Here is a 14,391-nt window from a genome sequence, read left to right as displayed (position 1 = left end):
AAAGATTTTCAAAACATATAGCTATATATGGATAAAAGAGCACTTATAATAAGCGTTTTTAGGGCATAATTCTAACTTTTGATGGTAACATCAAGGAAAAAATTACAAATTATGTGTCTTAGTAATGTACTGAAATCACCTATTAAGTTATGATGACCAGTGGTAATAGCCTAGATATTTTTCATGATAATTAGTGACAAACTTTTGTCAAGGTATTTCACCAATTTACTCTCTTACTCTTTTTCTAGTGAATAGGTCAGTGTACTGTTTGATGGAAAAACAGAACTGCAGTTTTGATGAGAAAAACAAAATGTTAAATTCCTTTAAAATAACAGAGTTCTCTAAAAGTATAATCTTGGGACTTCTCATATTAAGGTATCATCTAAGAGTTAACTGAGAAAAATATAACTTTCTCCCATTGAATATCAAATTGAATAATAGGTATTAAAACTGATAATTATTAGTTTTACTGTTGGTATATAGATAGTTGGAGTCAACCCTATAAATCACAAGTAACCACATCAGACATTTTTTTCTCCCATCAATTAGCATTTAAAAATTTCTGATTGCTAGGTACTGTGCTGAAACACTCAAGGATACAAGTAATAATTGACCATTATTAATAGAATAAGATAAATTCTATGATAGACATAAACAGAAGAGAAATACAGACAAAGATCATGTAGGTGCATGCTTAGGCAGATTTCCTTTGAGGGGTCATGCCTAAAATGGTCTTTCAAGGGTGATAAGGAGGAAATAATTTTAGACAGTTGCAGGAATAGGTGGGGAGGGAATTGCCCTGCAGAGAGAACTGCATGTGAGTAGATTTACAAGTGAGAAAATGGAACATAAGATTTAATTGTAGGGTGAAGTGGACTGTAAATTGGGGTGGAGTGGTAGGGATTACAGGGTGGCTGAAGAGATAATCTAGTCTTTTATCCCTTTTAAAATAGTTTGAACTTTATCTAAAACACTGGGCTGCCTCATACCTCAATAGTAAATTATTGTATGAATTTAAGGAGAGCAAACTTATTATAATAAACTGTATATCTTTGCTTACTTTTTAAAAAGCATATGTACTAGGGTACATTACTGTATTTAAGTGAGATTTTATTATAAAGATCCATGCAGAATGCCATACTGATTTAAGAGCATGAACCGTGAAATCTTTCAGACTTGGATTTTAGTCCTGGTTTCACCACTTATATTTCTGTGACTGTGTAAATTAGGTGATTCTCTATGCCCAATGTCCTCAGCTCTATGGGATAATAAAAGTACTCATAAGCCTTTTGGGAGGGTCAGATGAGATTATGCCACACAGTTTATAAGCAGATAGTAAGTACTCAGAAAATGTTAAATTTATTACTGTTGTGGCTGTTCATTATTTTTGCATCAGTGATCTTTGTAAGTATATTTGTGGTTCCTGGTCACCATTTCTGTGTATATGTGAATATAGAGTCATCTTACTCTAGGCCAGGAGACAGCTTGATTGAGAAGGTAAACTTCTGTGAGATCATATTCTTTAACAATACTGTTTTTTTCTGCTATTTTGAACTATGTAATAACCTCCTGCCTTAAGTTTGAATCATACACTTTTCCTTGAGCTTTAGAAAGCATTTTCTTTTGCTGTAGTTAAATCCTTTGATGACAGCCTTGAAAGCATTATGTTTATGTTAGTTGCTCAGTTGTATCTGACTCTTTGCGACCCCATGGACTGTGGCCTGCCAGGCTCCTCTGTCCATGGAACTCTCCAAGCAGGAATTCTGGATTGGATTGTCATTCCCTTCTCCAGATCTTCCCAACCCAGGGATCAAAACCAGTCTCCTACATTGCAGGCAGATTCCTTGCAGTCTGAGCCGTGAGGGAAGTCATTTGATGACAACCTTGAATGCATTACTACTATAAACAACCTATTTCCCCCCATCCTACTAAGTTCCACATGGGACTAACCAAGTTAAGGTTAATGTTTTTGTCTTGTTTTGTGTTATGAATTTTTCATAATGATTTTTTGGATAAGCAGCTTCCTCCCATTTTATATATTACATAATTGATCAATATAATTAAAAATATAATAAAGCATTTGAAATGTTTTTTATTCTTTTCCTATATATGGAATTTACTAGTAATTTATAATGACTTGCTCTTTTATTTGAAAAATGGCTTAAAAGCACATTTTTATTTTTTAACTCATTGCCCACCCTTGTTTTAGTCTTTGCTCTAAAATGAAATGGATGAAATGCTTTCTGTCGGTCCTTCTGTGTCACTTTACTTCATCTTTTGTTAGATAAAGCTCATCTTTTAGTAGATTTCCTCAGGAAAGGCACGTTTGTATATCCCGTGAGTTCTGGAATGTTCTGAACTATTTTGTATGGCCTTGATACTTGCAAGGCAGCTTGAGTGACTTCCATGGGTCACGCATTCTTTCCTTGTTTAAATACTATACCACGGTTGCTTTGGTTTTCTGTTCTGTTTTGAGGAATCTGATGCCAATTCTCTTGCCATTTTTGCCTGGAGGCACTGAGAATGGTTTTTTTTTTTTTTTTCCATTAAAGTTTATTTTACTTTTGCTCTGGTATCCAGGGGACCCTTTCTGTGTGTATATGCTGGTCTTCTTTTATTTCTGTAAGGTTTTTTGGGGACTGTAGTGTTGAGTAGTAGGATTTTGGAGCACATTTCCCCCTTCCCTGCACTGTTTTGATTTTTCTTTTGCAGGGATACCAATTATATGTTTGTCTATTTGCTTGTTTGCCATTTCAGCCATGATTTCTCAAACTGTTTCCCTCAACTTCTTTCTTAATATCATTTGCATTCACTTGATTATTTTCTTGCTTTTCTTCAATGCCCTCTGTTTTCATTTGAATCTATTGTTTTTCCTTCTTGTAACCAAGTCTTCATTTTTGTTGTTGTTCTGTTTCTTCCCTGAGTTTGGTCATCTTTCATTTCATTTCTTCTTGTTTTCTGTCCATTCATGTTTTTAGTGTTTATATTTCTATTTTTTTTTAAATTTTTTGTTTTTTATTTTTTAAATTTTAAAATCTTTAATTCTTACATGCATTCCCAAACATGAACCCCCCTCCCGTGTTTATATTTCTAATTCAAGTTTTTTTTTTTCATATCCTCAAATGCTTGTTTGACAATATTGAATTGAGTTTGAAAAGTTGTGTTATGGTTTTGTCCAGGATCATTGTTTGTTTTGTCGGGCACGGTGGGGGGGTGCTTTTCATCAGTGGAAAAGCTTTTATTTGCATTTTCTGACCTTCTGTAGTAGTTTTATTTGGATTTGGTTTCCTTTTTTTCTGTTTCTGTTTACTGCTTGGAAAGGGTTCCTAGTTTGAGAGTGTTCTGTCCTGTCACTTATACTCTCTTTTGTGCTGTTTGCTTCATGAATGGTGGCGTTTTTGGTGGGGGGAGCCATGATATGTCTTGTGTTTTTTATTTCTTTCAGATCTTTAATTTTTCTCCTAATTTTAGTCTTTCTCTTCACTACCTTGTCTCCAAGGAGTACTACACTACTCTAGGTTGATGCTTCATTGAAAATACTTCCCCTACTTCTCCAAGGGTATCAGTTCTGATTCCATCTTCAAACCCCTCCAGGGTTATGGAGAGCCGGGGTTATGGATTAGATTACCAAGATATATATAGTATTTCGGGTTTATTGTTGCACTTTTTCTTCCTGGGGTTGATTTTGTGTCTGCCTCCTTTAAGTCCTCTGCTGCTTTTATTGTTTCTCAAGGAGTCTTAAAGAGTCTTTCTTAAGGAGTCTTTCTTGAGTCTTCTAGCCCTCCTCAACTACCACTACTTACCCCTTACTTTCTACTTGTAGCAGCTGGAAGATTGTAAAAGGTCTATTGGAATTTTTACTTTTTATCTATACTTATGAATAATTTGAAGGTCATAGTATATTTTGTCTCCTTTTAATCCTAAAGTGTCTGTCCTGTGTGGTTTTCTTTGTTTTCCTTATTGATTTTCATGTTGATGGTGGGGAGGAGTAGATTCAGAATCAAATGACTACCATTTTTCTCAGTCCTGAAGTCATCTGAAGGTATATTTTCAAATTATGAAAGATTTTATTTACTTCAAGCAAATACTTGCATTTTTATTAGATAGTAGTTGAAGCTTTCAGTTTTCTTAAGAACATTATATTTGAAACAGTAAAGCAGGAAATTCTTAAAATTTACAGTAGCATATTTTTATTGAAAAAAAAAGTGAATGACGTCTATGATGTCACTTTGCTATGGAGTTGTTTACAATTATATAAAGTGGGTATAAAATATTAGTATAATGTGCAAATAATCAAGTGATAGATAATCTTAAATAGTTTTATATCACTCCACTGACATAAAATTCCCAGAGCAAAAGAATCAATAAATAATAAAGCTCAATAAAATAATCAATAAGCCTAACAGAAATGAGCCTTTTGATGAAGTGAACTTATATATAAACTTTTATGATTGGATTAATTTGAATATAGATCTGTGTGGAAGAACTGCCCTGAGTCAGAGTGCATTTGGGACTTGGATGGAGTTTTCTTTTAAAGTGGGGACCCCCTCAACCCCCACCTCCTGCTGCAGAACTCATAGCTAAATAGTTGCACAGACGTGCCTTGGTCATTTCATTAATCTTGCAACAGTGCAAAGTCTCATTTTACTAATTTTTATTTTTTAGCCTTACTTAGTGTTACAGTGGGTTTTACTGCTTTAGAGTACCTACTATACATACTAGGCAATACGGCTGTACAGAAATTTAGGGCATGGTCACTCCTTACCTAATACCTTAGAATTTTGATGTAAAATTAGAATTTTAAAGAAAGTTTGCTAATGTTTTATATGTGTGTGTGTAAACTTTTTGAGTAAGAAATTACATGTACATAGCTCCTTGATTAAAAAAGTAATTCTGAAGTTTCCTTTGTTTTATTGAGATAGAATTTACACACTTTACCCGTTTAAATTTTACAAAATTTACCCATTTAAAATGTATCCCTTAGAAGGGATAGTTCCTAGGGTTAGTGTTTGAGATTTTCTCTGAGCTTAGGAGAGGTTCTTCCCACTGTTCCCCCTGGTTTCACTGAACAGTAATTGACATGTATCACTGTATAAGTTTAAAGTGCACAGCATGATGGTTTGATTTACATGTACTGTGAAATGATTACCATAGTAGGTTTAGTTAACATCCATCATCCCATATAGATACAATAAAAAGAAAAGGGGGAAAAAAACCTTGTCCTGGTGATAACTCTGAGGATCTACTTTCTTAACAACTTTCCAGCAGTGTTAGCTGTGGTCCTTATGTTGTACATTACATCCCTGATACTTATTTATCTTATAACTGGAACTTTGTATCTTTTGACCACTTCAATTCTTCCTTCCTCTGCCCTTGGTAACCATAAATCTCACATCTTTTTCTATAAGTTTGCTGTATGTTTATTGTTTATTTTTATTAGATTCCACATAAAAGTGAGCTCATATCTATTTTTAATTCAGGTATTAAACAGGCCAATCTTGCAGAGCTGTTGTGATTTACAAATCAAAATAGGTTTGTATTTGCTGTCTGAGTAGGAAATCATTTGTATGTGTGACAAGCATAATGTGGTATAATATAGTTTACTTTCTGTGGATTCATAGTAGTTTTTAATCTTGTATTACGTATTGATATTTTAGGTATATTATAAATTTATTGGAATCATTGTTTTTGTGATATTTTTAACATTTCTAGTGTTATAATTAAGTTCTACAATTTCAGATTTCCCTTTTGTTTGTTTAATGATTCTCAGAGAATTTACTTAATATTATTAGGAATAATTTATATCATTTGTACATTGGAAAGCACTGATTTGAAAAGCTTGGCTTTTTGAATACATTATTTTTAACCATGGTTCTTCAAATATTTTAGCATAGATGTTTAAGTCATATAGTTCCATTTAACTTGTTTTTTTCCTCTCTGATTTGACCTCCACTCCTCTGTGTGATAGAGAAAAGGACATCTGTTTCATTAATGGTCCTCTTGTGCTAGCTATTTATGATAACTGATAACTCTTTTGTCTCTGAAATATTTGGGTTTTTGTTTGTTTCTTCTTAGGACATCTGAATACTGTGTTTGTCTTTTCTTTTTATGAATTCTTAGGAAAAAAAGGCAAAGTGTGATAGTCTAATTTCTTCTGTTATCTTAAATGACATAGAAAATGTCATCTTAAATTCTCAAATTAGGTTCTTTTTGCCCCAGTAAATTGTCATAATAAAAATAGGCTCAAATATCAAAATATACCTTCGTTTGAATGCATATGAGGTATGCAGACCTGTTGCTTTTAACATTAAAAAAAAAAATTTAACAGGTTGTTATACTTTAAAAACTATTTAAAATTAACCTTCTTGGAGAAAGGGTGCCTTAAAATGTTTTAAAATATTTATACATAACTAAGAAAAATGTATTCCAAGACCTCTTTTAAGAAATTATAAAGTTTGCTTAGTTGTTTTTCTAGGAAGACTTGAGTAGCCATTATTCCCCACATAGAATAGATTAAATAGATTTAAATATGAGTAATAGAATAAATTATTAGAATAAATAGATAAAATAATTTTAAATATGATTTAGAAAATTGGCATGTGATATATTGGATATTCCCCCTTCTTTTTCAGGAACTCTTGGTGTGATAACAGAAGCTACAATAAAAATCAGACCAATTCCTGAATACCAAAAGTATGGCTCAGTAGCTTTCCCTAATTTTGAACAAGGAGTAGCCTGTTTAAGAGAAATTGCAAAACAGGTAAAAACAAAAACAAAACCCCACTCATATACATTTATATTTTATAAATTCTATTACATAATTGACTTTGATATGTCACATATAGTCTTCATGTTTAGTGGTGTTATATTTGTGGTTTTTTACCCAGTTCTGTATGGAAAGGTGATGTTGTAAAATCATTCCTTTCAGTTCAGTTGCTATTTCTTTCAGTAATTATACACCTATTTCTTTATGTAAAGAATGCTATTTGATTTTAAGCCAAGGTAAGGTATGTACCTGGGTTGACAGCTTCAAATGATTCTGCCTTTTATTGAATATTTTCTCAGGGTATTTTTGGGTAAGATATTTTGTGATTAATTGAAGTAATGTTGCATTTTTCTTAAATTAAGATATTTATTGAAATTAAAATAAATGGCTGAATATCAATGGTCCCAAAATATAGTAATTAAATATAAGTAATTAAACTGCATCAGTTCTTAGAATGTACTGCTGCTAGGCCTTACTTGTTTATAATATTACCTAAGCTGTATCTTAAGTAACATAGTATAGTATATAGGAATATAACATATTTAGATATAAACTAAGAATAATTCCCACTTTCTCCTTTTTTGAAAAAAGGAATATATTGTCAAGGAATATATTGTTTTAAAAAGAGTAAATGATGCCAAGTAATTTTATTTCTGTGTTTAGTTGTGTGTATTATTTTGGAAATTCTTGCATTTCTTTAGATATTTGGTTAATGGTTTGAGCTATAATGATTTGTGAAAAAATTTTATTTCAACATTTCCTAGCAGGGAGAAGGTCCAGCCTCTTCTTGCTTTCTCTGAACTCATAGAATTCTTTAATACTTCCCATCAGCTATACCCACTTGAATTTTGAGTGCAAGGGAGCTCTCATGTGAGAGAGAGAGAGAGATATATATATAGGTCAGCTTCCTGGTATCCAACATAGGTTGGAGGGAGGATCTGATGAGGACAAGGGGTGGTATCTAGCAAGTGCTCCATATTCATTGTGGACTTCATATGGTACTGGGCCTTACCTTCCTATCATCCCAAGAGAACCAAACCACTATTAATGTTTAAAAGAAGTAAAATAAGTTAAGAAATGTTATATTTCCCCACATATTTGCCATTGCCACTGTTCTTTTTCCATTCACTCAATCATGCCTTCTAAGACAGTCATTCTTGGAATTTCCCACTTTAAAAAGTCCAACAGTGTGATCACCTAATCTAACAGTTGACATGGGTAATTTTTATAATCCCAGGTAGCTTCAGTTGCTTGTCGTTGGATTTCTTCTTCTCTCATCAAGATTTAGCCATAGGCCGCTTGATGTTGGTTGTCTTACCCTTAGGTGAAAGGAGAGTTTTAAAAGTGTGTACTCTTGGGGTGAACATTCTTGAACTTGTAGTGGGTTACTTTGGTGATGTTAACGCAGAGGTGAATGTTGTTGAAATGCTTACATAAGAGCTCCTAATTCATTCAGACTTCAAGGATATTATGTTGTGGTCAGAGAGCTAAAATATGTAAATATTATGCTATGTTTACTAAAATAATGAGATGGCAATAATATTTATTATAAGTGAAATTATCGAGTAGAGGAGTGGAAACAAGTTTAAGAATAAATATTTGAGCACTGAGCAGTAAAGTTCTATGTTGTGATAACTTGTCACTAAAACCTTCCATCACTTAAAGGCCAAGGCCATCTAAATTTAAGATACCCCAGGTATTAAGATGGAGAAGGCAATGGCACCCCCCTCCAGTACTCTTGCCTGGAAAATCCCATGGACAGAGGAGCCTGGTAGGCTGCAGTCCATGGGGTCGCTAGGAGTCGGACATGAATGAGCGACTTCACTTTCAGTTTTCACTTTCATGCATTGGAGAAGGAAATGGCAACCCACTCCACTGTTCTTGCCTGGAGAATCGCAGGGACGGGGGAGCCTGGTGGGCTGCCATCTGTGGGGTCGCACAGAGTCGGACATGACTGAAGCGACTCAGCAGCAGCAGGTATTAAGAAGCAAAAGAAGTACTTAAAGAGCCTTATGGTTTTTTTGCTTGTGAATTCATACCTAGAAGAATAGGAATCTAGGAGGTTTTTTTTTTTTCTTTATTTTTAAGAAAAGAACCATAAATTCACCATTTAAAATCAAAATAAAATAAAATGTTTTCCATAAATAGATTATATTTTCTGATTAATTTCAAATCTTCCTTAGTGAGATTTTTTTGATTCTAATTTTTTACTTTGTACGGTAGTTTATTCTTTGTGTTAAGTACTTTTATTTATATTTACTTTTCATCTTAGTCAAGCTTGACTCTCCAAGAAGAGCTTTATTATTAAAGATACAGTTTATATTGTCTCTCTCATTCAGATTTTCAGTGATACGTTTTTAACTGACCATTGTTGCCTGTTGCCTCCATTTTTTTTAGTAAAGTAACTATGAATGCCAAATTAGATTTTTTAAAATAATTATAGAATTTATGAAATTAGTCAAATTTGTTTGTGTTTTCAATAAAAGATTTTAATGAGGTTACACTCCATCTATGTTGGCCAGCTCCACCCCTCACAATGTCTCCACTCTGCAGAACACAGATTTAATAGACTTGAAGTGTTCTTGTATGATCTTTGGAATACAAGTAGATATATTTTATGCTTGAATGCTCTATTGCTTTTCCATATTACAAATACTCAAATGTAATTCTGTCTTAGGTTTCATTAATGAGAAATGGTGTACAAATTTGTCAAATTCCTGAACTTTTAATTTCACTAAAATTGGAAGTTAATTAAACATAAATAGTTGGTGCCACTTGATGCAGTTTTTGTTATAATTTAATATGCTCCTGATAGAAAGTAACAGATAAGAGCCATTTGGGCTAATAAAAGGCAGGTGGTGAGGTTTTTCTTCATCAAAAGCAGAGACACTACTTTGCCAACTAAGGTCTGTCTAGTCAAGGCTATGGTTTATCCTGTGGTCATGTATGGATGTGAGAGTTGGACTGTGAAGAAGGCTGAATGCCAAAGAATTGACGCTTTTGAACTGTGGTGTTGGAGAAGACTCTTGAGAGTCCCTTGGACTGCAAGGAGATCCAACCAATCCATTCTGAAGGAGATCAGCCCTGGGATTTCTTTGGAAGAAATGATGCTAAAGCTGAAACTCCAGTACTTCAGCCACCTCATGCAAAGAGTTGACTCATTGGAAAAGACTCTGATGCTGGGAGGGATTAGGGGCAGGAGGAGAAGGGAACAACAGAGGATGAGATGGCTGGATGGCATCACTGACTCGATGGACGTGAGTCTGAGTGAACTCCGGGAGATGGTGATGGACAGGGAGGCCTGGCGTGCTGCGATTTTTGGGATCGCAAAGAGTAGGACATGACTGAGCGACTGAACTGAACTGAGTAAGTCAATAAAAATTGCTCTTAAAAAAAAATTGCTTGGATATTCACAATATGACCATAATCTAAATTCACTACAGAAAACTATATTGGATATATGTATATATATCTATCTCGGGATAAATAAAGGTGATGGTTGATTGAAATGTTCTTTCCACTCTAAAGTTTTAATAATTTTGTTCTGTATAATTAGTAATAGCAATTTTTAGAGACAAAAATACTATGTAACTGGATAGCTTGCCTTACTTGAAACTGATTGAAAAGCCTAGATAGATATTTCATTCTCAAATATTGCTCTTATGAATGAAACATTGGCTGAAAGTAGTCAATGGGATTTGGAGATACTCCACTGTTTGGGGAACCTGCATTTTTACTCTTGTTATACTGCACATATAGAGGGACATTGATATCTATCTGCCTTTCCTGGAAATAAGTAAATGTATTATGGTTTACACACATTTTATATTAGTTTATAGAGTATGCGAACTGCATGTGTCAAGAATAGTACTGTATGCTGTCCTGCCTTGTAGCAGTATTTTCACACAGAAAAAGTGAGAAAATTATCAGCTTTTGGCACTAGTCGTTGTTCAGTTTGTGATTGGAAAGTTCAGTTGATAGCAAGAGAACTAAGATCCATTAAAATAGATGGTACATGGTTTACGATTGTGCCAAATTCTTGATTGAATAATGACTTGGCTGCTTGTAATTCCTCACTGTCATTTCATAGCATTTCCATTTCTGCACTGTTTGCAGACGCAAGTTGCATTTGAAATGGGAAACTATTTTGGATGAAATTCTTTTGGGAAGGAGTGGACATGATTGTTCACAAATAGCAAAGTGGGCTCTGTGTATATTTTTTATCACATGAATTAAGCAACTTTATACTGGCAGCAGAAGGATTCTATTAAGGTCGGCTCATCTGATCTTTGTCCATGGGAGGAATTGCCCTCTTGCAGTACTTGAGTGCCTTGTGAGAAGCTAGAAAGGAAGAGTTAGTGTAAGATTAATGTGATTCTGCCTCATAAGTGGCAGCCCAGTAGAATCTCCAGCTTTACTCAGTAGATGGGTAAGTGGCTTTTACGATTTTCTCAGAGAGTAGATTTCTACAGTAGCCTCTCAAGGGGGGAAAGTTGTGTTTTTTAATCAGAATATTAGTGTCATGTAATATTGTTTTAAAATGACAGGGTTTTTTTTTTTTTTTTTTTTTTTTACAAGATGTGAAGGGAACACTGAGTGTTGAAACAAGTTCAAAAGCAGTTTTTAAAGTTTGGGGTCTTCGCCTCCATCCCCTGCCAGTAAAATCTTAAGCATACCTCATGGTATTGAGAGAGGACCAATTCGTTTCATTATGAGGAAACATTGTGTATGTGTGCATTGATTAGTACGAATTCGTCTGAAAACTGTATTTCTCAGTATCAGAACTAGGTTTTTAGAATTACAGATTAAAAGGCAGCTTTTTTTTTTTTTTCCTTTTGAGGATGAGTGGCATTTTCTACCTACCATCACTTTTATTTTAAACAATTTTAAACTGATAGTATTTTTTATAATGAATTTATACTGTAATTTCATAAGATATGCATCCTTCTTTTCTAACACTTCAGACTGTTAAATTCTGAATTGTTCCGTTTTCAACTTGATTTATCCTGTAGGAGTTCAAATAAATTGAAAGGTGTTAGGTTCAGCACTTAACACTGTAAAACATTTAAAGCTTATTTATATTCAGTGATAATTCTTGGAAGATAGTTACATATAGAAAATGAGATTGTTACTTTAAATCGTTTTTTTGATGTCATGTTTTTGTCCTTCTGAAGCAGAGCGAATAACCTAGCAAAATGCTTGGTTAACTGGAGTCTTTGCTGTGTGATCCAGCAAAATGTATCAAACTTGAGGATAGTTATGAGACATGCTGTAATCACTACACTGTTGCTAAACTGCAAATGTAAAGTTACCAAAATCTGTATGCAGGTCAGGAAGCAACAGTTAGAACTGGACATGGAACAACAGACAGGTTCCAAATAGGAAAAGGAGTGCGTCAGGGCTGTATATTGTCACCCTGCTTATTTAACTTAGATGCAGAGTACATCATGAGAAATGCTGGACTGGAAGAAACACAAGTTAGAATCAGGATTGCTGGGAGAAATATCAATAACCTCAGATATGCAGATGACACCACCCTTATGGCAGAAAGTGAAGAGGAACTGAAAAGCCTCTTGATGAAAGTGAAAGAGGAGAGTGAAAAAGTTGGCTTAAAGCTCAAGATTCAGAAAACGAAGATCATGGCATCCAGTCCCATCACTTCATGGGAAATAGATGGGGAAACAGTGGAAACAGTGTCAGACTTTATTTTTTGGGGCTCCAAAATCACTGCAGATGGTGACTGCAGCCATGAAATTAAAAGATGCTTACTCCTTGGAAGAAAAGTTATTACCAACCTAGATAGCATATTCAAAAGCAGACATTACTTTGCCGACTAAGGTCCGTCGAGTCAAGGCTATGGTTTTTCCAGTGGTCATGTATGGATGTGAGAGTTGGACTGTGAAGAAGGCTGAGCACCAAAGAATTGATGTTTTTGAACTGTGGTGTTGGAGAAGACTCTTGAGAGTCCCTTCGACTGCAAGGAGAACCAACCAGTCCAATGCTAAAGCTGAAACTCCAGTGCTTTGGCCACCTCATGCGAAGAGTTGACTCATTGGAAAAGACTCTGATGCTGGGAGGGATTGGGTGCAGTAGGAGAAGGGGACGACAGAGGATGAGATGGCTGGATGGCATCACCGACTCGATGGACGTGAGTCTGAGTGAACTCTGGGAGTTGGTGATGGACAGGGAGGCCTGGTGTGCTGCAGTTCATGGGGTCGCAAAGAGTCGGACATGGCTGAGCAACTGAACTGAACTGAGGAGACTGTTTGGCATTAACTTTTGGCCTTTCCCTTAATTAAGTGGAAGGAAATATCTATCTTGCAGAAATATCTATCTATTATGTATTTGTTTCATTCTTTAAAACCAGGAGATAATTCTGTTAAAAGAGTTCTTGTTTACAATGTAGACTCCTATCTGTAAGCCTGTATATCATTTCTGACAGGACTAACCAGTTTACCAGTAGCCTTAAATATTGTTTGGTTTCATCTGTAGTGTCAATTCTGATACATTAGTCAGAGGAAGAGATAATTTTGTCTACATTTTAAGCTTTTATGCCTAGGAATTTGTATTTAAGAGAATTCTCTTCTTTATATATCCTTGTTTGAACTTACAAAAATTACTGTATAGATTATGTTGATGTGAAGTCAGTTCAGTCATATCCGACTTTGTGACCCATGGACTGTAGCCCACCGGCTTCCTCTGTCCATGGGATTCTTCAGGCAAGAATACTGGAGTGGATTGCCGTTTCCTTTTCCAGGGAATCTTCCCAATATATTATTTAAGTTGATATTAATTATTTTATTGTGAGTTTTTCTCTGAGAGAGTTTCTGACACAGTACAGTTGACATTATGTAAATTAAACACACATAGTTCCTGTCTTGTAATAGTCACCAAAGGTAAAATTTTCTGTATTTGATAAAATTTTCTGTGCTTTAATTTTTCTGTAACTGTGTTCAAGGGGTTTGGTATTGAAGCATTAACTTCTGATATAGCGTGGATTAGTAGACTATCTCCAGAATAGTTTTAAGGCTCAGGAACTTGGGCCATTCTAGAGTCTATACTGGGCTTCCCTGGTGTCTCAGAGGTTAAAGCGTCTGCCTGCAATGCAGGAGACCTGGGTTCAGTCCCTGGGTTGGGAAGATCCCCTTGAGAAAGAAACGGCAACCCACTCCCTTATTCTTGCCTGGAGAATCCCATGGACGGAGGAGCCTGGAGGGCTACAGTCCACGGGGTCACAAAGAGTCAGACATGACTGAGCGTCTTTATTTTCACTTTCAGAGCCTATACTGAACGTTTGATTTACTCCTTGGAGGAAAAAACCTTTTCAGTTCAAAGGATTCATTTTTTAACCTAGATACCAGTGCTTTATTTTATAGTTTATGAAGTTAGAAGAAATCATGTAGACAAATGAAGCTTGTTAATACTGAATATCTTTAGCTGGTAACTAGTAAACTAAGATACCTCTTCTAACAGAATGTCTCATCTGAACTGCAAGTTCTGTTTTTCCCTGTGACAAGGAAGAAATGTGACGTAGTTCCTTGAAAACAAAATCTGCAGAAAACTTTTGATGTATTTCTTATAGGGACTATTTTTCAGAAAAAATGGTTAGATTGAGAAGAAAGAAA

The 14,391-nt window shown here is 34.8% G+C and overlaps 1 protein-coding gene across 1 annotated transcript in view; it reads left to right on the top strand.

Moving 5' to 3' along the window:
• Positions 1-14,391, top strand: part of AGPS (alkylglycerone phosphate synthase) — a 134,992-nt gene that overhangs the window by 68,916 nt on the left and 51,685 nt on the right. The window contains exon 11 of the mRNA XM_069577108.1: positions 6,633-6,760. Coding sequence (XP_069433209.1) covers positions 6,633-6,760 — 128 coding nt within the window. The remainder of the gene's footprint in view (positions 1-6,632; positions 6,761-14,391) is intronic.

Source organism: Ovis canadensis, chromosome 2, assembly GCF_042477335.2.
Source record: "Ovis canadensis isolate MfBH-ARS-UI-01 breed Bighorn chromosome 2, ARS-UI_OviCan_v2, whole genome shotgun sequence".
Classification (NCBI taxonomy): domain Eukaryota; kingdom Metazoa; phylum Chordata; class Mammalia; order Artiodactyla; family Bovidae; genus Ovis; species Ovis canadensis.
This window is presented reverse-complemented; position numbering and strand designations above follow the sequence as displayed.